The following is a 25,395-nucleotide window of genomic DNA, read 5'->3' on the forward strand; positions in this document are numbered from 1 at the left end:
TTACAATAATAAAAAACTGTTTTTCTGTAACTGTCATCGGTGGGTCAGAAAGATACAACAGGAATTATTTTACATTCACTCACAGTTTTTATTATCAGCTACAAAATGTGATTGTAGCAGAAAATAAAAAAGTTTCAAGGTGATAAAGAAAGCACCCATTCTTCATGACTCGCCCAAAGCAAAATAAATAACTCACAAACAAAACTTCTACAAGCTATAAAATGAAAATGTATTAAAAAAAAGGCATATGTGACTAATAATGTTAAAATGTGAAATTTCAAAACTAACTTCAGACCACTTTCTCAGTAAATGTGACAAAACTTAAACTCATGTTACTTAAGCACAAAGTTTATTTTTTATTATATCTAATGATGTATCAATATCAATTTATGTGTTGTATGCAAACAATCAAACACTTTTCTAAATTCTGTAGTGAATATTGTACAACTGGTTTAAAAAAAGGGCTACTGCAAACCATTTCAACGTTAAATCACGTGCAGGATCTGAATTATAGATGTCATCGATTCCTTTTACTAGTTAAAATGCTCATTCATATCAGGAATGGAATTACTACTAGTGAAAGTGCTCATTTTTTATATCACTTATTACATTTGCACTACAAAAAACTGAAAAAAAATGATGTTACTATCGGAAATACACAACTCAACAAGTCAACTCGGCTTGCCATACATCATCGTCAAATTAGTGGAAATAAAAATGTTGATATCAAAAATTTGAATTGTTACTAGTGCAATGTAATTACTTACATAAAAATGAGCACTTTCACTAATCTTAATTCCATTCCTGATATCAAGAATTTGCTTTTTAACTAGTAAAAATTTAATTGTTGACATCAGCAGTTCATATCCTGCAAATTATTAAATGTCAATTCAACTTGCCATACATCATCGTCAAATTATTCTAGCTGAAATGCCGATTTTGACATAAAAATTTTTTTTTTACTAGTGCAATGTAATTACTGATATCAAAAATGTGCATTTTCACTAATAAAATCTTTATTGTTGATATCAGTGATTCATATCCTGAAAAGGATTAAATGTCAATTCGGCTTGCCATACATCATCGTCAAATTCTACTAGGGGAAATTACAATAACATTTTTACTAGTGCAATGTAATTACTAACATCAAAAATGAGAATTTTCTCTTGTCGTTATTCAATTCCTGAAATATCAAAAATTTGCATTTTAACTAGTAAAAAATTAATTATGTCAGCAGTTCATATCCTGCAAATTATTAAATGTCAATTCGGCTTGCCATACATCATCGTAAAATTATTCTAGTTGAAATGCCGATTATGACATAAAAAAATTTTTTTTTTACTAGTGCAATGTAATTACTGATATCAAAAGTTTGCATTTTAACTAGTAAAATCTTTATTGTTGATATCAATGATTCATATCCTGCAAATGATTCAAAGTCAATTCGGCTTGCCATACGTCATCGTAAAATGGAAATGGATATTCCAATTTTAAAATCAAGAATTCAAATTTTTACCAGAGCAAATGTAATTTACTGATATAAAAATTGAGCATTTAACTTATATTCACAAATATAACTGCTGATATCTATAACTCCCATCCTGCACATGTGATTCAAGGTCAATTGGGTTTGCCATATGGGCGTGGGCTACCAATACCCGTACGCCTCCTCTTCAGTGTGGCTTCGCTGGTGCAGTTTGAGGGAGTTTAAATGAGAGTAGGACTTGCCGCATTCTTCACAACTGTACGGTTTCTCTCCGGTGTGTGAGCGGTGGTGCGATATCAGGTGCGAGTTACAGTAGAAGCCTTTGCCGCACTGAGGGCAGGTGTACGGTCTCTCTCCCGTGTGGATTCTTTGGTGGATCTTCAGGTAGAAGCGTGTCGTGAACGTCTTTCCGCACTGAGGGCAGCGTGAGCTTCTCTCGGCCGCACTGTCGCCTCTGTGATCGGCCGCAGGTGGAACGATGTGGTTCGCAGAACGCTGGGAGAACTCTGCATCTTCAATGTGATGCTGTATGATGGGATCTTCTCTTTGGTTCGGAGACACACCTGTGGAATTTGCGTACGCACAATCGTCCAGACTGTGAGCTTCTGAGTTTACAAGAAAATCCTCAGAAACGGGGGAATTCCACACACCACCACTGGGTTTTATTTTGTTGGTGAAATCGCCACCTGCAGAATGAAGGACAGAAAATGTTGTGAAACAGAAAGTTGAGAGGTTTGCATATTTGTGGTGGTCTACAGTGTTGGGGAGTAACTAACTAAAAGTAGCGATGCTACTTAACTACATTTTTCAGAAGTGTGACAGTACTTCAGCTATTTTCACAATAGTGTCGCTTTTCCAGTAACAAGCTACATTTTCCAGACAGTAGCATTGTGATGTCATAAAGCGTTACATTGGTCACATTGTATTTTGAATGGTGGCAAGAGAGTACACACTCACCTGAATGTCTCTTTCTCATGTAGCGCTGGGAAAAGTGTGAGAATGTTTTTTGTTGTTGTTGTTGTTGTTTAACAAATATAACTGTCTTATCTGTTACCACACATGAATGACGATTGTAAAGGCACATTTTTAGTATCTCTATTTATTTCACTCAGAAACAGGGCAAATAGCAAGTAAAAAAACACACTCAAAAATATTTTGGTCCAACAAGTGTTTTATTTTTGTACTTTACATTTAGGGAATATTATGTCAAAACAGTACAAGTTTCTCCATCTCAAATGCACGTGACATCATATAAACAAGAATAGGTCAGATGTAATCCTAAAGTACTCCAAAATAAGTCAGATTACATTACTTTAAAATGTAATCCAAGATATTACATTACTGACGACAATTTGAGTCGACGGTGGGCCAGTGGTGCACAATACAACAAAGTTAGCAAAGCAAATATAAGCTGAAAACAACTATTGTAAATGAAGCTACGACGCAAAATTAAAGGGTCAGTTCACCAAAAAATGAAAATTCTCTCATCATTTACTCTCATCCCATGAGACTGTCTGGTGCAGTCAAAACATCCTGGAGCTGAACACGCTCAAAACAGTGGAGATGATTGTGGACTTTAGGAGGAACACCCCAACACTGACCCCCCCAATCCTAAACAGCACTGTGGCAGCAGTTGAGTTATTCAGGTTCCTGGGCTCTACCATCTCACAGGACCTGAAGTGGGAGACCCACATTGACTCCACTGTGGTTGTACTTCACCAGTTCACCAGTTGAGGAAGTTCAACCTGCCACAGGTGCTGCTGATCCAGTTCTACTCAGCAGTCACTGAGTCTGTCACTGCACTTCAATAACTGTCTGGTGTGGTTCAGCTATGAAATCGGATATCAGAAGACTACAAAGGACCGTTCAGACTGCTGAGCAGATCATTGGTTACTCCCTGCCCTTCAATCAAGTACTGTACACTTCAAGAGTGAGGAAAAAATCACTTCTGGCTTTTCTGGCCAGCCCAACAAAGCTCTGAGCACCAGAACCATCAGGAACAAGAACATTTATTTTCCCTCAGGCTGTGACAGGGCAGAGGGCGGGTCATGATCCTACACACCCGGTCCCTTATCAGGCTAATCAAGCCTCCGAGAGGGATAAAGGCCGACTGCGGAGGATTGTGCGGGAGAGAGAGATCGTTTACGGACATGTCCGTCATGTGTGTGTTTGTGTCTATATTATTTACATTGTCAAGCCGGTTCTCGCCTCCTCCTTTCCATTGAACTACGTTACACTATCCATCTCAAGAACAGTTAAAACTGCCCCACTGAGGGATAATTATGTGCAATAAACAGCTTAGTCTATTTATATTTATCCAACATATCCTACCTCTTCTGTCATTACATTCTCTTGCATCTGTATATAACAGATTTGTATTTGTACATATGTACACCAATCAGCAACAACATTAAAACCACCTGCCTAATATTGTGTAGGTCCCCTTCGTGCCACCAAAACAGTGCCAACACACGCCTCAGAACAGCGTTCAGAGATTATATTCTTCTCACTACAATTGTACAGAGTGGTTATCTGAGTTACCTTAGACTTTGTCAGTTCAAACCAGTCTGGCCATTCTCTGTTGACCTCACATCAACAAGTGTTTCCATCCACAGAACTGCCACTCACTGGATGTTTTTTGTTTTTGGCACCATTCTGAGTCAATTCTAGAGACTGTTGTGTGTGAAAATCCCAGAAATCCTCAAACCAGCCCGTCTGACACCAACAATCATGCCACGGTTCAAATTTTTGCTTTTCAGTTCTGTTATTTCTTCATTTGTTTACTGCTTAATTTTAGTGTTGCTGGTTGTGTCCTGTGTGTTGTGGTTTATTTACATTGTGCTTTCGGCTTTTAGTTGGTTTGCCAATACTGTTGTGCTATGCACCCCAGGGTAACCATATTAATCACCAACAGATCACAATTCATTTACATTTACATGTATGCATTTGGCAGACGCTTTTATCCAAAGTGACTTACAGTGCACTTATTACAGGGACAATCCCCCGGAGCAACCTGGAGTTAAGTGTCTTACTCAAGGACAAAATGGTGGTGGCTGTGGGGATCGAACCAGCAACCTTCTGATTACCAGTTATGTGCTTTAGTCCACTACGCCACCACCACTCCATAATTCATAAGTAATCTACCCAGCACTGTCTCTATTTTATAGACAAATTGACCTAGGACAAAACCAAAACAAAAAAGACACTGTCAGAAAACAAAACGTCCATCACAATCAATGTCACGATACTTGCAAACAAGTACACACTACTCCAGGTCACTGCTGTGGAAAGCAGCAAAACAGTTGCGTTCTCCTTTCAAGCACAGGAACACATTACATGCCACGCAACGCACGCGGGATCTGCCGGCGCAGTGCTTTCTTCTGCAGCACATTGGATTTTTCAATTCAACCATCTCAGGCAGGTGTCGAGCAGAAATTGTCCGGACCGAAATGTGTGGGATAGCAGTGAACCGACATCTTTTGGCAGGTTGACCACCAACAACTTCCTCCCCATAAAAAGATGGTACAAAAGGGCTGTCGGTCATAGCTAGGTATACTTGAGCCACTATTGTGCGAAATTCAAGGAACTCCATTGTGCCGTTTTCCAAGTTGTCTTGTCGATACAGTAGCCAGCTGTTGACTAAAGCCAAATCAGTGAAGTGCATGAGCATCCGCATTGTCCACCTCTTGGTTCGGCTGCTCAGACAATAGGAGGATATCATCCGTTCTGCAAAGTCAACTCCTGCCATCTTTGCTTTGTACTCACGGACAACACTTGGTTGCTTGACCATCACAAATTCCTTGGCTGACTTTGACCAACGCTGATAGCTGTCATACGGCTGCTCACCATGAACAGTGGAGAGCATCAAGACTGGTTTGTCATCGTACCACTTCAGCACACACACCTTCCCGTCTCTCCTGACAACTGACGCAGTGGCACCTTTTCCGTGCAATTCCATGGTCTTGTCACCTGGAAGTTTCTTTAGTGCATCAGCTACCCGGTTCTGCAAGACGGGACCAGTCACGTACACCTGCTTCTCAATCATGTGATCCAAAATGTTCATGTTTGAGAAGAAGCGGTCACAGTAGATCTTGGAACCAGGATGCAGTGATTCTGCCAGATGTGCTACAACCATGCCCCCGAGACCCAGGTCTTTACCCACCAAATCTTGTGAACACAGAGCCTCTGCACCTTGATATACAAGAAAGTCCAGCACAATCCCGCTAGCTGAAGCCAACACAAAATTTTTAATGCCAACAGGATTGGGCTTACTTGGCAAATACTGCCGAAATGGACAGGCACCAGTAAATGAGACCATCTGTTCATCGATCGACACGCATTCTGGTCGAAACTGAAGCAAGCAGCCTTGGCGAATACGATCCAGAAACGGCCTCACCTTCCAGAATCGATCCGCCATCTTCGTCTGATCAGGAACGTCGCTCTCAATGACCACTTTCAGGCTGCTTCTCAATTTGAAAAACCTGTGACGAGTAATGCGGTTGCTAATTGCAGGGATCTTTAGAGCGTTGGACCAAAACATTCTCGTTTCTGGATACTGCACACATGACATCAATATAGACGCTCCAAATAAATGGTACATCTCGGTAACGGTAGTGTTGAGTGGTGTGCCAGTGGTAGCCAGTGCTGTTGCATTTGAACAATCACTAATGAGCTTCATCAATTCTGAATCGATGTACTGATTAACATAGTCCGCTGGCTGCCAACCGAGTCGATCACTGAAAGTCTTATCTTCAACCTGGAACGGCACCAAGTCTGGAGTGAAGGCAGTGCTCACCCAACGTTGTTCATGGCGTCCAATGGGTAGGTCATTGTCATCATCTTCGCCATCTTCATCTTCGCTTTCATGATCCAGTGGAGGGTAATCGTTGATTATATCATCATTCCATTGCCCTGGGTCAATTTCCTCACCGTCTGACATATCCTCTATGTCAGAGTTGTCTTCAACTATTGAGTACAGCAAACTTTCAGCTTCTGACATACCATGACGTGAACCTAACCAATGAAAATGAACGCCATATGAGATGCAATAAAAGCTCAGTTAAAATATAACAAAATGCACAACAGATTTGCAAATGTGGAAAGCCATGCAAAATGTCTAAACACGCTAGTCAGACGTTTGTAGGGATAAAGTCCCACTGTCCTCGTACGAGTACCTTGTGCGTAACGGTGCGCTGAAACAGTGTGGTGTTTTGACACAAGCACATTTCAATGTAAAAACTTGATGAGGATTTCTTACCAGGTGTACTTTTGTTTGGTCTGCTCCCGTAGAAACACTTCACAGAAATTGTCGCCAAGTTGTGGTCACATGATTCTGTTTGTTGATAGTTTAAACCTTGAATGACATCCTAGAGCAGGGCTACTCAACTTCAGAAAGTTCAAGGGCCATAAAGCAGGATAGCTACTTATAGCCTCAAGGGCTGCACTTTCAACATCACAATATCTTTATATTTTGATGTTATAAACATTCAAATAATCACCAAATAAAAGTATAAAGCCGTTACCGATTGATACAGCGATGCAGCGACGTGTTCTGACATCAAACAAAGAATATACAAACTAGTCAGTCCACTCAAGCCTTCTCCAATTCTGTCCATCCCTCATTCTCACCACTTCCCGGGCTGAGAAAGTGGAAAGACTAGGTTTTTAGAAACTTCTATGCTATGACAAAGAATCCCATGCTGCATTGCAATGTAAACAAACATGGTGGCGCGCATAGCCGGCAATCACATTAGCGATTGCATCTTATCTATCATAATTAGTCATTATAAACATCTAAAAATCACAATATATGTTTTATAATATATAATTTGTCCTCCGGTGCATCTGCTGTGAAGTGTAAGGTAAGATTTGTGGTTGCACTGTATTTTACAGTACGTATACTTTCAGTAAGAATACAGTGTACTTACCCAAGAAAGTACTAAGTAATATTAGGTAACAACATGTACTTAATATGGGTTAAGGCTAGGGTCATGGTTCTCAGCAGGAAACCGATTGAGTGCGATCTCCGGGTAGTGAAGGAGGTATTGCCCCAAGTGAAGGAGTTCAAGTACCTCGGGGTCTTGTTCACGAGTGAGGGGACAATGGAGCGGGGGTTGGCCGGAGAATCGGGGCAGCGGGGGCGGTATTGCAATCGCTCTATCACACCGTTGTCACGAAAGAGAGCTGAGCCAGAAGGCAAAGCTCTCGATCTATCAGTCAATTTTTGTTCCTACCCTCACCTATGGTCATGAAGGTTGGGTCATGACCGAAAGAACTAGGTCACGAGTACAAGCGGCCGAAATGGGCTTCCTCAGAAGGGTGGCGGGCTTCTCCCTTAGAGATAGGGTGAGGAGCTCAGTCATCCGTGAGGAGCTCGGAGTAGAGCCGCTGATCCTTTGCGTCGAAAGGAGTCAGTTGAGGTGGTTTGGGCATCGTGTAAGGACACCCCCAGGGCGCATCCCTAGGGAGGTGTTTCAGGCACGTCCAGCTGGGAGGAGGCCTCGGGGAAGACCCAGGATTAGGTGGAGAGATTACATCTCCACACTGGCCTGGGAACGCCTCGGGGTCCCCCAGTCAGAGCTGGTTAATGTGGCTCGGGATAGGGAAGTTTGGGGCCCCCTGCTGGAGCTGCTGCCCCTGCGACCTGACTTTGGATAAGCTGTTGAAGATGGATGGATGGATGGATGGATGGATGGTTAGGGTCAGGGTTGGAGATAGTACCTAGTAATTACTATAGTTGTTGTAATTATATAATACGTAAATGTTGAACAGTACTGTAAAATAAAGTGCTACCAGATTTGTTTTAATCGATCCATCAATAAAGGAGAAACTCACACATTAAAGGGTTGAGGCAAATAGACAATAGGCTCATTTCCACTATCGGGCCAAATTAGGGCGTGCTAGTGCGTGCCAGGGCCAGTTGGGTACCCACTGTCGCATCCGGGGTTTCATTGTGCCTCCTCTGGGCTTTTCGGGGCCAATGGCCTTTGGCCCGCCAATTACCCTTGGGTCAAACAAGGACAACTGTGGAGTGAGGGGGGTTCAAAGTCAAAGGTGGAGTTTCGCCAAACTTTCCAGGTTATGTATCCAGCACACAACGGTTCAGGTTGGGGAAAAAAGAAAATGCGGCCAGAGTACAAATCCATTAAAACGCCCAATGGACAAAGCAGTGCCGAAAGAAATTACTTCCCATGGATCCATGAAGCCATGATTTCATTGCAGGTGTGCTGGGACATCATCCCGCTGTTAGTGGATCGCCACTCGGGACACTATATGGTGTCAACACGAATTTATCTTGCTGTTTACATTCAATATAAACTCGATATTCTAGATAAATAGGTAACATGATACCTCAGCTTGAGCTTCCCTCTTGCTTGTGAAATGGGCGGGGTTTGTGATGCGGCGCATTAAAGGCAGGTTTTAGGGCAATGCTGCGGAGTTATTGGCCCGATGGTGGGAACGCAGATCGATTTTGGTCTTGCGGCTCAAGGTCCGAGGCTATTGACCCCGGCTGGCCAGTTGATAGCCCTGGCTCGCATTGGCCCAAGAGTGGAAAAGTGGCTAATGAGTATGCTAAACGTGTCATTTTTTAAATAAATAACCCTCTACGGACACGTTGGAGAAAATAAATCGCCAAAGGCTAATAAATGTTTGTTTTTACTCGCCAGACTTTTAATAACATATAAGCGTAAAGCAAATGAAAAAGATATTAAGCAAATCAGGAAGGGGGCATCTTCAAGTGGTTATATAAATATACATTATATATATATACTATATATTCAAGCGCTATAGTATGAGTGTGTATTTTATTTCATATAGCTCTTTTTACCATTTTAATACAATTTTAGCTTTTTAAAAATGTTGTTTTAAAAAAATTGCGTTTTTGTTAAATTCTTAAATAGTGTTTGTTGATGTAAAAATATTTCATAACGTATGACTGCCCCTTTAAATATTTACACAATTATTAAACTCACTACAATTTGTTACATGTTTGTTTATATGCATTATTTGTACAATTTACAAGTATTTACATTGAGTTTACATACAGTGAGGAAAATAAGTATTTGAACACCCTGCTATTTTGCAAGTTCTCCCACTTAGAAATCATGGAGGGGTCTGAAATTGTCATCGTAGGTGCATGTCCACTGTGAGAGACATAATCTAAAAAAAAAATCCAGAAATCACAATGTATGATTTTTTAACTATTTATTTGTATGATACAGCTGCAAATAAGTATTTGAACACCTGAGAAAATCAATGTTAATATTTGGTACAGTAGCCTTTGTTTGCAATTACAGAGGTCAAACGTTTCCTGTAGTTTTTCACCAGGTTTGCACACACTGCAGGAGGGATTTTGGCCCACTCCTCCACACAGATCTTCTCTAGATCAGTCAGGTTTCTGGGCTGTCGCTGAGAAACACGGAGTTTGAGCTCCCTCCAAAGATTCTCTATTGGGTTTAGGTCTGGAGACTGGCTAGGCCACGCCAGAACCTTGATATGCTTCTTACAGAGCCACTCCTTGGTTATCCTGGCTGTGTGCTTCGGGTCATTGTCATGTTGGAAGACCCAGCCTCGACCCATCTTCAATGCTCTAACTGAGGGAAGGAGGTTGTTCCCCAAAATCTCGCAATACATGGCCCCGGTCATCCTCTCCTTAATACAGTGCAGTCGCCCTGTCCCATGTGCAGAAAAACACCCCCAAAGCATGATGCTACCACCCCCATGCTTCACAGTAGGGATGGTGTTCTTGGGATGGTACTCATCATTCTTCTTCCTCCAAACACGGTTAGTGGAATTATGACCAAAAAGTTCTATTTTGGTCTCATCTGACCACATGACGTTCTCCCATGACTCCTCTGGATCATCCAAATGGTCATTGGCAAACTTAAGACGGGCCTTGACATGTGCTGGTTTAAGCAGGGGAACCTTCCGTGCCATGCATGATTTCAAACCATGACGTCTTAGTGTATTACTAACAGTAACCTTGGAAACGGTGGTCCCAGCTCTTTTCAGGTCATTGACCAGCTCCTCCCGTGTAGTTCTGGGCTGATTTCTCACCTTTCTTAGGATCATTGAGACCCCACGAGGTGAGATCTTGCATGGAGCCCCAGTCTGAGGGAGATTGACAGTCATGTTTAGCTTCTTCCATTTTCTAATGATTGCTCCAACAGTGGACCTTTTTTCACCAAGCTGCTTGGCAATTTCCCTGTAGCCCTTTCCAGCCTTGTGGAGGTGTACAATTTTGTCTCTAGTGTCTTTGGACAGCTCTTTGGTCTTGGTCATGTTAGTAGTTGGATTCTTACTGATTGTATGGGGTGGACAGGTGTCTTTATGCAGCTAATGACCTCAAACAGGTGCATCTAATTTAGGATAATAAATGGAGTGGAGGTGGACATTTTAAAAGGCAGACTAACAGGTCTTTGAGGGTCAGAATTCTAGCTGATAGACAGGTGTTCAAATACTTATTTGCAACTGTATCATACAAATAAATAGTTAAAAAAAATCATACATTGTAATTTCTGGATTTTTTTTTAGATTATGTCTCTCACAGTGGACATGCACCTACGATGACAAAATAGCAGGGTGTTCAAATACTTATTTTCCTCACTGTAGATATGTATAACAATCGATAAAACGGTACTGTCTCTTTAAGAGAACCAGCAGCAGTTCCAAGAGCAAGTGTTTACGGTTGGACGAACACTACACTTGACCTCATTCATGCAATGTGTGAGTCCCATCAATGTTTCTTTTTACTTTTTAATCAAATACTAAAAGTAAATGGCAAAGGATTTAAAAAGAGACATTATGTGTATTTTTTTACTTTTCCACGACCGACTTTCAACCAAATTTTTTACAATACAGAAAATAGATATGATCAGTTCTCAAAATGGCCAAAAACATTGTTTGCAGTACTCAACTTGGTTGCATATCATTATGTTTTTGATCAATTTAGTGTTTCGTAAATCTCTTTGCATGTAAACGTTATGACACAGCTAATACGGGTACTGTCTCTTTAAGAAAAGTGCATTGCGTAACATGGTAGTTCTGTGCAGTTTCTCTTTGGAGAGCTGTAAGGGCAACTCTTACCGTGGAGTTAACATGCCAGTCAGACGTTACCTTTATATCTGAATGAACAGTTCTCGGCCAGAATAAGATGAAATATGCAGAAGTTTACAGTACTTGTCTAGTTGACTGGACAGCATTGGATATGATCTGTTCTTTTGTCACTGTCAAAGATGAATTAGTCTTGCGTAGCAGGTCCTATGATTGCAGCCAAGGTCTTGGCCAAGAACCACACATTTAGACAGGAAAAGCTAACTGACATGTTAAGCAACCAATAAGAGTTGGTTCTGTCCTTACGGAGTGTTTATGGACAGGGGTTATCGGAGATGTATCATACCATAATAAAAGACCATCATAATTAAAAAATAATGTATATAATAGGGAGTCTCTGCACTGAAAACACACAGGAGAATAGCAGAAAATGTGTAGAAAGTACAGTACAAAAAATCTTAACCCTTTAAGCTCTGAAAGTGATTTGAAAGATTTCCTGTTTCAGAGGCATTCCCAAAATGAAAGGCTTATAACTCAAAAAACCAAAGGAAGGTCAAGCATTTGGTATAATTGTAAAGAAAACTAATTTCATTTGAGACTCTCAGCCTAAGAAACTGCTGAAAAATCTAATTTCTTATTTTTCTGATTTGACATTATATATCTCTGTGTGTAAATAAGGTGGCTCTGAAAAAAGCTTTTGTTTTGTTCCCCATCATGTCAACTGTAGCTGAGAAAAAATTGGTGTTGATACGAGAAAGCAATCAAAAGTTACAACATTACAAAAATAATGAATAGTGTCCAAAAACATCTCCAAACAAATAAAAGATAATAATTGTACATAAGAACTAATTACACATGCAAACACAACAATGACTAAAGGTTTGCATAGCATGCAGACATGATTTTAGTCATGAGATTTCACAGGATGAGTTTCATTCTGTGTCATTTGAGTCATCATTGAGTCTGTGTCGTGTATTTGGCGCCATCTCCTGGTGGTCATATGTAACATTGTGCTTCATGTGGATTATCTAATGATCTATACATCTGATTATCTTGTGTGTGGACTCGTTTGAAAGATAATCACCTCCTCTAAGTAATGATATGTGATATTTTATGTTCCATTTATATTTTGTGTAGTTATAAGGGAAAATGCGGTATATAAACAACACCAACATAATTGTCAAAGACATATATTTAGCTGTTACTCGCTATATGTTTGTCTGTGAGTAAATCAAATAGGCTGGTTGTATTTTACTCTTTGAGAGCTTTCCAACAACATATGACACATGAATATTTTATGTTTTTACCAATTGCAATAATGTACAGTGCAATTTTTTTTTTTTATAAATTATCAAAATTAACACTTCTGATCTGTCTGCAAATTTCAAAGCACTTGTTCAGTTTTGGTCATAATGTCTACATGCATTATAAAGTAGAGCTTCTAAGATTTCTAAGACTGTAGTTATTAATATATTGATAATTATCCGAGCTTAAAGTGTTAAGAGAAATAACGTAAACAAAGCAGAATATGCAGCTGATGAAACTGAATATCTTTTAAAACATTTTAAGTCACTAATCCTGGCAAACTTGGGCAAATTCTGTGATTATTTCATCCTCAAAAGCGCTCATTACACGCAGCACCTTGTGAACACAACTCGGCTTCCAGGCGGATTGATGAAACGTACTGTGTGCGCCTTACTCGAACCAGCCAATCAGATTTAAGCTTTTATTAAGAGTTGACCGAGAAATAATTTCCAACTTTGTGTGCTATATGGCTCACAGTCGATTTAATCTTGCCCGTGAGTCATTCATCCTGAAAGCTATTTTCTAAATTGGATATTTCAATTATCTTGCATTGGGACCTAACGCGCATCCACAAGCTTTTATCATGCTCAGGGTTGCCAGATAAGCAGGGTAGGGGAGTAACAGAACACATGTCTTCAACCTTGTGTGGCCCTGCATCCTTCTGCGTGGACATTGTGTTTTGTCTTTGCTATAGGCTATGCATAATTGCAATTCATTTAAATGACTGATCTCAGTTCAGGAGACACTGTGCTGTCAGTAAAGGGTTAAACAACAACATGGCGCTGATCACAGCGGAGTTTGTCTTTGGAAGAAATGCCAACAAAACTACATCTGGTAAGAAACCTGATTAAGTTTTTACATTCAAACCTGTCTGAGTCAAAAGATTAGCGTCTCTGGTTTCATCTGATATGCCATTTTTAGCGTTTTATCGAGAAACGCCATGATGCTAAACACAATGACCACATATGTGGACTGTATGCTAATTTTAACTTAAAATACCCTGTATTTACTGTGCATTATCACATTGAGAATCAATGGGTTCATCCCAAAGTTGAAGCTTTCAGAGGCTTTATATGGAGTTATGATGAAAATAAGCTGCATTTCAAACTGTTCTGAGACCAGTGCAGACAGACAGCACACTGGAGGTTAAGTTGTGCACTAAATAGGGAGCAAGGGAGCATCCTATAGCTCTCCTATAACTGTTCTGAGACCAGTGCAGACAGACAGCACACTGGAGGTTAAGTCATGCACTAAATAGGGAGCAAGGGAGCATCCTATAGCTCTCCTATAACTGTTCTGAGACCAGTGCAGACAGACAGCACACTGGAGGTTAAGTCATGCACTAAATAGGGAGCATCCTATAGCTCTCCTATAACTGTTCTGAGAGCAGTGCAGACAGACAGCACACTGGAGGTTAAGTCATGTACTAAATAGGGAGCAAGGGAGCATCCTATAGCTCTCCTATAACTGTTCTGAGACCAGTGCAGACAGACAGCCCACTGGAGGTTAAGTCATGCACTAAATAGGGAGCAAGGGAGCATCCTATAGCTCTCCTATAACTGTTCTGAGAGCAGTGCAGACAGACAGCCCACTGGAGGTTAAGTCATGCACTAAATAGGGAGCAAGGGAGCATCCTATAGCTCTCTATAACTGTTCTGAGACCAGTGCAGACAGACAGCACACTGGAGGTTAAGTCATGCACTAAATAGGGAGCAAGGGAGCATCCTATAGCTCTCCTATAACTGTTCTGAGACCAGTGCAGACAGACAGCACACTGGAGGTTAAATAGGGAGCAAGGGAGCATCCTATTGATTCAGATTATTTAGCATGGTTGGCAGTGATTGGATGATGCTGGTCAATACTTTGAATCAGAATGATTTATGATATAGTCACGCTCAGGTCTCAGGGGGTTAAAGTTAAAAATCTGCCAGTGCTGAAGAAGTATTTTGAGTTTTTATCTGACCTCGAGTAGTCTTACAGAATATGTCACAAAGGTCATTTTACAGCATGCATTTTGTAATCTGTGGAATACATTTTAAAAGTAACCCTCCTACCCTGTAGATAAGAGACGCAAACCCCCAATCAGAGCCCAATGTTACACTTAATTTGTTCAATCTGGCAACCACACATGCAAATGCACTCTCTCTCCTTTCCGAAAAAGTTTAGCAATCTCTAGCGATATTCTGCTCAAGGTAAAGTCTGGGTTAAACTATTGTGATGAGCATTTATCTCCCATGAGCTATTCAAACGGGTTGCATGCAAACTCTTTATTTAAATGCGCACACAGTCCTACCGTTGCTCTCGTTGCATCATTTGTTACATCACTGAGCACTGCAGCAAGAGAGAACATTTATTTTTGGACAGCAATTCAGAGTATTACTGTAAATACTCTTGATAATGGACACCTGACAATTCATGCATACTTGAAACTGCTAAACATGATGACAACATCACGTGGGCGACAAAAAGACCGCCGCATGGCCGCATGCTGCCCACGTGTTGAGTAGCGCTGGCCTAGAGTGTCCTGAATCGAGGACAGCGGGTTTAAATTACGTACAGAAACCAAAATGACTTTATGTTAGTGGCTTGTAGTGTAGCTAATTACTATTGTTTTTAAACGACTTAAAGCTGAAGTGTGTGATTCTGAATGAAATTGCAAAAATAAACGAATATCTGCATATTAAGCTGGGATAGGAGAAAGTATTTTAACATCTTAGAAGTGACACACTTCAACTTTAAGTTAGTTGGACTGGTGATGTATGAAGACGTCTCTCACCCTCTCCGGCGGTTCCTATTATTCCGGCGCTGAAACTATCCTGATCCTCCATCTCTGGACCTGATGGACAAAGAGCAGGAAACACCGCAAATAAAAACAGTGTGCGGATAAAGACGTGGATATTTAGAAAATCACAACATTTAAAGACAAAGGGGCCTCATTCATGAAACTTTCATCAATCTGTGCATAAATTGGGAGTAATTTGAGCGCAAAATGGGCATTCCCGAATATTTTCCTCTGGATTCACACACGCTGCGTACCTCCCAGATTCATTAGTTAAACGTGTCTGTGAAGAAGTGCAAGTTCAATCACAATTATGATAACAAACGACGTTTAAATGAGCAATATGTATTGTCAAATTTTCATGTCAAATTTGCCAATGTGTGAACAGCTTGTAATGTACCTTAAAAAATGAGCCCTTCCCGGAATTCCTAGGTTGCCTATTAAAGCCGTAGACTGATTTTCATGCGGAGGGAGCTGGTCACTTTTGCCAGGAATGTTGGACGTTTATGCGCGCTCCTGAGAGCCTCGATGCTTCTCTTCCGCTATTCAACAGTGACAACAAACTGCAACACTAGGAAACATTATCTTAGAGATGAATCTAGCAGACGTCCGGCTCCCAGCACAACACGACTCCTACACAAACTCAGAGTAAACCAAAAAAACATTTATCTACTGAATCTCGTCTGGCTAAGCGGGAACGTGATCGATAGAAAACTAGAGAGAACGTCGGCAGGGCATTTGATTCCTGGAGGGACCTTCGTTGGGTTTTGGGGATCAAAACAGACCCTGAATTGGCGTTCTTCTTATTGGAAAGTTAAACTGACATAACTGCAAATCATGTGAAATATAGTGTCATAAGGATCGATCTGTGTCATTTTAGCGAACTTGATCTTGCCTGCTAACGCTGACGAATTGCACGCTACCTTGCTTCATAACTTTAAAATAATTTCAACGATCTTCTCTTTATACTAAAAGTCAGATATACAGTATAAATGTAAGTAAATACGCTGGTTTCTTGATCCTAATACAACATATGACATACCAAACAACAATAGTGCAACATAACAGTGCAACAGTAAAGTGTCTGGTATAGATCAGTAGTATGTAGCTGTATGTGTGCATCAGTATGCTATGCTAGCTGTTAAGTAGTTTTAGTTTAGTCTCAAAGTTTGTAGTAAAACAATCATAAGTGTGTAATTTTAATTATGCTACCTCATCTGTCAGCATGATGCCGGTGAATCACGTTCAGCCTCTTTGTACGTTATGTCATTGTTTTGGCCGTATGGCGGCTGGCTGCAGTTCACTTAACGGCCACAGGTGTCACTATGGAGTGTGTGCACGAGCAACAGGTAGCTGCTGCAGTTCACTTAACGGCCACAGGTGTCACTATGGAGTGTGTGCACAAGCTCGAGCAACAGGTAGCTGCTGCAGTTCACTTAACGGCCACAGGTGTCACTATGGAGTGTGTAGCAACAGGTAGCAGCTGCAGTTCACTTAACGGCCACAGGTCTCACTATGGAGTGTGTGCACAAGCACGAGAAACAGGTAGCAGCTGCAGTTCACTTAACGGCCACAGGTGTCACTATGGAGTGTGTGCACGAGCACGAGCAACAGGTAGCTGCTGCAGTTCACTTAACGGCCACAGGTGTTACTATGGAGTGTGTAGCAACAGGTAGCAGCTGCAGTTCACTTAACGGCCACAGGTGTCACTATGGAGTGTGTGCACAAGCACGAGAAACAGGTAGCAGCTGCAGTTCACTTAACGGCCACAGGTGTCACTATGGAGTGTGTGCACAAGCACGAGAAACAGGTAGCTGCTGCAGTTCACTGTTACGTATACAGTATTTTAATGTTTACAGATTAAACCCCATTGACTTCCACTGTGTCTCACTGACTACATTTCCATCCAAGGATTTTCAGCTATAAAAGGTTTAGCGCATCAAAATGGAAATATGAATTATCGCTAGAATTTCACAAGTGTCAACATGTTTTTTTTTTTATTTAACATTAGCGCATAATCCTTGATATAATGTCGATATGTCAAATGTCATGAAAAACTAGTTTGGAAACACTTTTCATTAGCATAAAAAATGTAGCACATTTGTCCTCACAACAAGCATCATAGTGGAGAGAAACACTTGGACTGATGAGACACTTGGAGACTCGAGTTTTCCTCAGTTGTTTTAAAGACTTTCTATGGACTGCACGTTCGTGTGCCGGTAAAGATTATGCCATCTTTTACCAAGCGGCTGTAAAAATAACCCATTTTATATTAATCCTGTGCGACTGACATGCTGGTAAAAAAAGTCTGTTATTTATGGCTGTTTTAGTTCACAGAGTGTCTGAAGTGGATGATGGCCTATGAGAAGACACTTCTGTTTTATTGTATTGAAATAACACACAAGAGTTTTCAGAACAGAAAAGCAAAAAGAGAAATAACGTTCAGCGCCAAGGGGATTAAACTAAAGTGCCAAAATAATTAATAGAAAATCACTTGCCATTATATCAAACACAGTTGAAAGATATTTGGCACGTTAAATGAAGCTGAACATCGTCTTTGTGTTTGTTGCCACAGTATGCAATAGACTGGCATGTCTTAAGATCAATATCAGCTTTCTCTAGAAACTCGTCAGTCATTGTTTTGAGGAATGAAGGCTTTACAATGCAAAGCACAACTGTCTCTAACAAGGACAGAAAGAGATGTGGAAGACCAGATGTGCAACTAAACAAGAGGATAAGTACATCAGAGTCTCTAGTTTGAGAAATAGATGCCTCACATGTCCTCCGCTGACAGCTTCATTGAATTCTACCCGCTCAACACCAGTTTCATGTACAGGAAGTGTGGGGTGAGAGGTCAAGTGCTACAGGAAGTGTGGGGTGAAAGGTCAAGTGCTACAGGAAGTGTGGGGTGAAAGGTCAAGTGCTACAGGAAGTGTGGGGTGAAAGGGCAAGTGCTACAGGAAGTGTGGGGTGAAAGGGCAAGTGCTACAGGAAGTGTGGGGTGAAAGGTTAAGTGCTACAGGAAGTGTGGGGTGAAAGGTCAAGTGCTACAGGACGTGTGGGGTGAAAGGTCACCTGAGTATCTGGACAAACTGACCGCTAGAATAACAAGGATCTGCAAAGCCGTCATTGCTGCACGTGGAGGATTTTTTGATGAGAAATCTTTGAAATCGTTTAAGAAGTTCTAAAAAAAATGTCTAATTGTAATAGTAATTTTTCACGTTATTAATGTCCTGACTATAAATTGTATAATTTGTGGTAATCAACATTATTCCACAAAATGCTGTCGATTGAGCTTAAACCCCTTATATTGCCGTCCACAATTTTTCACACTCAAATTTAAAAGCTCACCATTCACACATACATGAACTAACCGCAAAAACATTGGTCTCATTGTTCAGAGAATTCCCCAAATAAAAAAAATAAGACTCCAATTATTTATGAATAATATTGTATGTGTTTATAATCTTATAATAAAGTTAAAAAATATATATAAAAATGGTAAACATGCAATTCTGGTTCTGTTCACTCCACCTCATTTTGAAAAGTCTCATTTTATTCCACTAGGTGGCAGAAATCACTACAACCGGTGTTCTCAACAGGGCGGTACCACCCCCCAGGGGGCGCTCAAAGTATGTCAGGGGGCGCCAAGAGCCAATTAGTAGAGAGGGGGGCATTAGGTTACAAATAGGGGGTGTTTATCAGTCATAATAATCAAATCTATCATCAAGTTCCTCTTTGCATTAAAACGTTTATCAGACTTAATGACTTACAGAAATCATATTTCACTTTGTGATTCTTTTGAAAATCTTTTGAACTGTGGCATTAGGACAATGAAATAAAGTATACAGTCACAATCCTGAGAGTGAGAGCATTCATTTGATACATGACTTGTCTATTTATGTGCTGTGACATTTATTTTTATATAAATATATCTACCCCATGACCTCTAGGGGGCGCTAATTTCTAACGCGATTATTTTGAGGCCTTATTTTCTTATTTTAAGTAACATAAATGCAGAAGTGATGGGTTCAGATTCTAAGCTTTCAACTGATACCTCATCTGCCTGACTTATACAGTATCTCACAAAAGTACACCCCTCACATTTTTGTAAATATTTGATTATATCTTTTCATGTGACAACACTGAAGAAATGACACTTTGCTACAATGTAACGTAGTGAGTGTACAGCTTGTATAAATTTGCTGTCCCCTCAAAATAACTCAACACACAGCCATTAATGTCTAAACCGCTGGCAACAAAAGTGAGTACACCCCTAAGTGAAAATGTCCAAATTGGGCCCAATTAGCCATTTTCCCTCCCCGGTGTCCTTAGTCTGCTTGTCTTCAGCAAGCTGTTTGTGGGCTTTCTAGTGCATCATCTTTAGAAGAGGCTTCCTTCTGGGACGACAGCCATGCAGACCAATTTGATGCAGTGCGCGGCGTATGTTCTGAGCACTGACAGGCTCACCCCCAACCTCTGCAGCAATGCTGGCAGCACTCACACATCTATTTCCCCAAAGACAACCTCTGGATATGAGCAACAATTCTTTATTTCAGATCCTCAGAGAGCTCTTTGCCATGAGGTGCCATGTTGAACTTCCAGTGGCCAGTATGAGGGAGTGTGAGAGCGATGACACCAAATTTAACACACCTGCTCCCCATTCACACCTGAGACCTTGTAACACTAACGAGTCACATGACACCGGGGAGGGAAAATGGCTAATTGGGCCCAATTTGGACATTTTCACTCAGGGGTGTACTCACTTTAGTTGCCAGCGGTTTAGTCATTAATGGCTGTGTGTTTGAGTTATTTTGAGGGGACAGCAACTGTACACTGTTAAACAATCCGTACACTCACTACTTTACATTCTAGCAAAGTGTCATTTCTTCAGTGTTATCACATGAAAAGATATATTCAAATATTTACAAAAATGTGAGGGGTGTACTCACTTTTGTGAGATACTGTAAATATACGGAAATTTTAGCATTTTAAGCATAATTTTTTTACTCTAGAGTTTAAGGATTTAGAGCAGGGGTCGGGAACCTATGGCTTGATACCCACAAGTGGCTCTTTGTTAAAAATCAAGTGGCTCAAGCTTGAAGTCAATGACACTGTTTTGGTTTCCTTTTCCCGAATTTTCAGCCTACTCCTGGTGAACAAGGTTTGGAATGAACACCCGCCAAATGTGGATTTTTCATGCAGAGTATTTTGCTGATGTACCAGCCACTGTGGAAGGCGACCTGAAAGACTTGTTGGAGAGATATATAACAAGAAATTAGACACAAAGACGTGCGTTTGACGAAACATGATTATATGCACCCAGGGTGTTATATAGCACACGCAAAATGCGCCGAGACTCGATCCAGTTCACGAGCTCCTCTCCAAATGTATTTCATGCATGAGTAATTTTGCTCATCTACCTGCAAAAGATGTCTCGGAGTGACACATGACAAGCAATGCTGACGTGTTTGAAGAAACACACTTTATTATATTTTTAATGTAAAGAGTTTTCACTCCTGTTTCTCGGTTTCATTCAACTGAAAACTGTTTGCAAGAATAATGTCGTCTATGAGAATGCTGCACATGATCTCCGATCATCTCGTGAGGGGCTGTGACGGAGCGTTTAGCTCTTACACATTGTGAACGCAACTCCATAAGTTCAGTAATACATACAGGTATCTTTGTATTAAAGAATAAAAGACGAAAGTGATTAAATCAAAGTAATACAAGACACGTTCGCCTTCAACATATTCGATAAGAACACACATTTGGCAGCATTTTTTGGGAACACAAGAATTATTTAGGCTTATTTATTATGATGATTATTATAATTATCGTTACATTAATATTTGTCTTTAGTTCTTAAGTTGTATGCTGGTAATTTGCACCCGTTGCTGCATACTGATACTTGCGATGGCAAATGTTGCCGTTTGGATTTGGGGAGGTGATTATATATATAAGATTCTTTAATCGCTTCGTTATTTGTATTAATTTTTCGTTTAGTTTAAAGTGCAATTTGAATTTAGAAATGTCTTTTTTTCCAAGTTTTTCGGGTTTCAATAAATCAATTTAATTTTTAAAGCAAAATCAATAAAGCAAAAATATTCACCGACCTTGGGGATTGATTGTATAATCAGATATTGATATTTTAAATGCAATTATCATTAAAATGTTTTTTACATATCGCCCAGCCCAAAAGTGAAGTAACATTTTTCATGAAGTAAAATCACGTAATTTTATGGAGACCCACACAAACGCGTGTACTCAATTCCATATTGCTATTGTTACGTATTAATATTTGCATATTTGTTTGTTTTTGAGTAGTCTATGGGAAGTCTAAACATTTTATTTTATTTAAAAACTTTGTTTTTGAAAATAGTAAATGATTTGTTTGTGTTATGGCTCTTTCGAAAAAATGCATCAACCAAAAATAAAAAAAATTGTCTCCTTAGTGAATTTTTTTTATTTCGATTTGAATACGTGATTTTCACGTGGTCAGTCACAGGTGTAGATTTAGTTTGTACCAACCAAACATTTTGAAAATAGGACAATTTTTATGAATCCGAGATTTTTACATCAGAACTGCTTAACGAATGATTTACACCGACATTCGTTCTGCTTGTGTTTCACAAACGAGGTCCAAAGTTAATATAGGACTGTGTATATGTTTTACTCTGTCCACTGTCCCACGGTTGTTCCTCCATGTGTTCCTCTTTGATCTGAATGGATTTGATTCCATCTGCCTGCATTTGGGAATGCCAAACAATCAAGTCACTATATGTCACACTTTGGAAGGATGCATTATTTAAAGGAACATTCCGGGTTCAATACAAGTTCAGCTCAATCAACAGTATTTGTGGCATAATGTTGATAACCACAAAAAATTATTTTGACTTTAACATTTTGTTTATAATCTTGGTTACAGTGAGACACTTCCAATGGAAGTCAATGAGGTCAATCCGTAAACATGAAATACTCACAGTTTCAAAAGTATAGACACAAGACGTAAACAATATGTGTGTTAACATGATTATACTGTGATAAAATCACTTACTAACCTATACCAATTGGACATTACAACTGCTGATTAAGCTTAAATCATACTGAGCCCGGAACATTCCTTTAAAAGAGTAAATAAACAATAACCAATGAATACAATAGTACTTACATTGAATGTGAAAGTCTGCAAAGAATTGTCAGTGTGTGTCTCTGTGTATCCATCATGATTTTCACTCAACTTCACATGGTCCAGGTTTAGCTCTAGTCGGGAAAACAATGGTGGAAACTTCATGAAATTCATAAAGACAAGGCTTTTTTTCCCCAATTTGGAAGCGCTCAATTCCCAATGCGCTCTAGGTCCTCGTAGTGGCGTAGTGACTCGCCTCAATCCAGGTGGCGGAGGACGAATCTCAGTTGCCTCCAAGTCTGAGACCGTCAATCCAGCATCTTATCATGTGACTTGTTGAACGCGTTACCGTGGAGACGTAGCGTGAGGAGGCTTCACGCTATTCTTCGCGGCATCCACGCACAACTCACCACACGCCCCACCGAGAGCGAGAACCACGTTATAGTGACCACGAGGAGGTTACCCCATGTGACTCTACCCTCGCTAGCAACCGGGCCAATTTGGTTGCTAAGGAGACCCGGCTGGAGTCACTCAGCACGCCCTGGATTCGAACTTGTGACTCTAGGTGTGATAGTCAGCATCAATACTCGCTGAGATACCCAGACCCCCAAGACAAGGCATTCTTAAAGAAACTGTATTGTTCTTGTGTTGAATACATAATCCAAACGTTCACGGTGTTGGTTGGACAAAGTATGTGAACCCCTAGGCTAATAATGTCAACAAAAGCTTATAAGAGTCAGGAGTTTGGCAAACCCAGCATCCACTTAATGAAACGAGATTGTAGGTGTGGGTTAGTGCTACTTTGACTTATAAAAAGGACTCAAACATTGCCTTGCCAAAAGGAGATTCTAAAAGATATGTTACTTTGCATAAAGCTGGAAAGTGTTACAAAGTTATCTGGAACAGCGTAGATATTCATCTGTTCACAGTTAGACAAACTGTCTATAAATGGAGATGATTCAGTACTATAGGTACTCTCACTAGAAGTGGCCGTTACATATTCATCTGTCCACAGTTAGACAAACTGTCTATAAATGGAGATGATTTAGTACTATAGGTACTCTCACTAGAAGTGGCCGTTAGATATTCATCTGTCCACAGTTAGACAAACTGTCTATAAATGGAGATGATTTAGTACTATAGGTACTCTCACTAGAAGTGGCCGTTAGATATTCATCTGTTCACAGTTAGACAAACTGTCTATAAATGGAGATGATTTAGTACTATACGTACTCTCTCTAGAAGTGGCCGTCCAGCCAATATGACTCAAAGGACACACCCAGAATGCTCAATGTGGTTAAAAATAACCCTAGAGTGACAGATAAAACTTGAAGGAATCATTGGAACTGGTTAACATCTCTGTTCATGAGTCAATGTTTCCTAATAAGGTTGTAGTTATCTACATTTATCTATCTAGGCCTACATCTATGTGTTTTCACTTTCGTTTACCTCTCTGTTCAGTGTCGTTGGCTTGTGTTCCCACTGATCGAAGGTTCGGTTGGTTCTGTCGGGCTGTTCGGAGTTCGCTCTCAGTAAACTGGAGTTTGACCATCAGAGTCTCGACCTCCATCTGTCTGCGGTTCATCTCCTGATCCACAGCTCGACTCATCTCCAGTAGCGCACATTTGGCGAACCGCTCGACGATAGACGCGAGCTGCGCGTGAATATCGACAGATGTGGACATCCTGATATTTAAACTACCATAAAACTACCCTCTTGTCAGTGGTGAGAGTCCACAAGTGTTAATCTGGTGGTCGTTTGGTGATGTTGTGAGTCCTCTTCGTCCAGTCTGGTGCGGAATTAGAGCCAGTTGAGAGTCGAATAATGAGATAAGAGATCTTTTACTGTTGTTTACCCTCGGCGGTTCTACCATAGGAGCGAGCGTAACGTTCAACTAGCGTTTTACGACAGTTAGTCACCGTTTGCGGGTGCCATACATATGAAGGGAATGTGCCGTAAACCGACATCTACCTGTCGCAAAATCGTCCGCGAATTATCTAAAAAAAAAAAAAACAGCACTTTTATCGTAGTTAACTCTACACATAGTTTGTTCCAAAAGGATTTCTTAGTGTAAAACACGTGAAAGATTAGGGAAAAGGTGGTCAATTCATGAAGTGATGAGCTGTTTCCTCACAAAAGCAGTTTATTCAGCATTCTGAAGCATCTCCTCTATTGACATCCATTCAAAAACAAAGGCCTCTAGTCTCCTTGCCTAGAATATCTATGGGACCAGCACGTTTAATTCTATTATTTTATGATATTGTATGTCTTGCCTAGTAGAAGGGCTCTGGTCTAGAACTCTTGTTTTTGAGTACCGTAAATCGTGATATAGACGACACATTGAGAAACACGGAATATTACAGAGGCTGGTGCTCTGTTTGAATAGCGGAGATTATCTACCCTACGGGGAGGTGTTGAATCCCGCCAAAGATGGATTTAAAGCTTAGAAATAGACGTATACATATGACTTTACATACTCTTTACACAAACAACGTTTCAGCAACTACAGCAATTAGATTACAAGTTCGTTACATACGTATTTTCCTCAAGTTCAAAACATACAAAGGGTACAACGTGGATAAATGCATTCTTTAAAGGTAGGCTATACTTCACCCCCAAAAAATTAAAATAAAAATCAGTCAT

General features: G+C 40.4%; 1 protein-coding gene across 1 annotated transcript; it reads right to left on the bottom strand.

Moving 5' to 3' along the window:
* si:dkeyp-68b7.5 (zinc finger protein 572) lies at positions 1-24,623 on the bottom strand. The gene is made up of 5 exons (XM_052134089.1): positions 24,202-24,623; positions 22,795-22,886; positions 22,300-22,369; positions 15,621-15,680; positions 1-2,172 (listed from the first exon to the last, which is right to left on the bottom strand). The coding sequence occupies exons 1-5, from the start codon at positions 24,434-24,436 to the stop codon at positions 1,649-1,651; spliced, it is 981 nt and encodes a 326-aa protein (XP_051990049.1). The 5' UTR covers positions 24,437-24,623; the 3' UTR covers positions 1-1,648.
* Positions 24,624-25,395: the final 772 nt, after the last annotated feature.

This window comes from Xyrauchen texanus, chromosome 9 (genome assembly GCF_025860055.1).
Source record: "Xyrauchen texanus isolate HMW12.3.18 chromosome 9, RBS_HiC_50CHRs, whole genome shotgun sequence".
NCBI lineage: Eukaryota > Metazoa > Chordata > Actinopteri > Cypriniformes > Catostomidae > Xyrauchen > Xyrauchen texanus.

Excerpts from the sequence above, each read along its gene's own strand:
- si:dkeyp-68b7.5 (XM_052134089.1), bottom strand. The coding sequence starts at position 24,436 with ATGTCCACATCTGTCGATATTCACGCGCAGCTCGCGTCTATCGTCGAG. Across the intron at positions 22,887-24,201 it reads CAACGACACTGAACAGAGAG|AGCTAAACCTGGACCATGTG; the intron begins GTAAACGAAAGT and ends TTTCCCGACTAG. Across the intron at positions 15,681-22,299 it reads ACCGTGGGACAGTGGACAGA|GTCCAGAGATGGAGGATCAG; the intron begins GTAAAACATATA and ends TTTGTCCATCAG.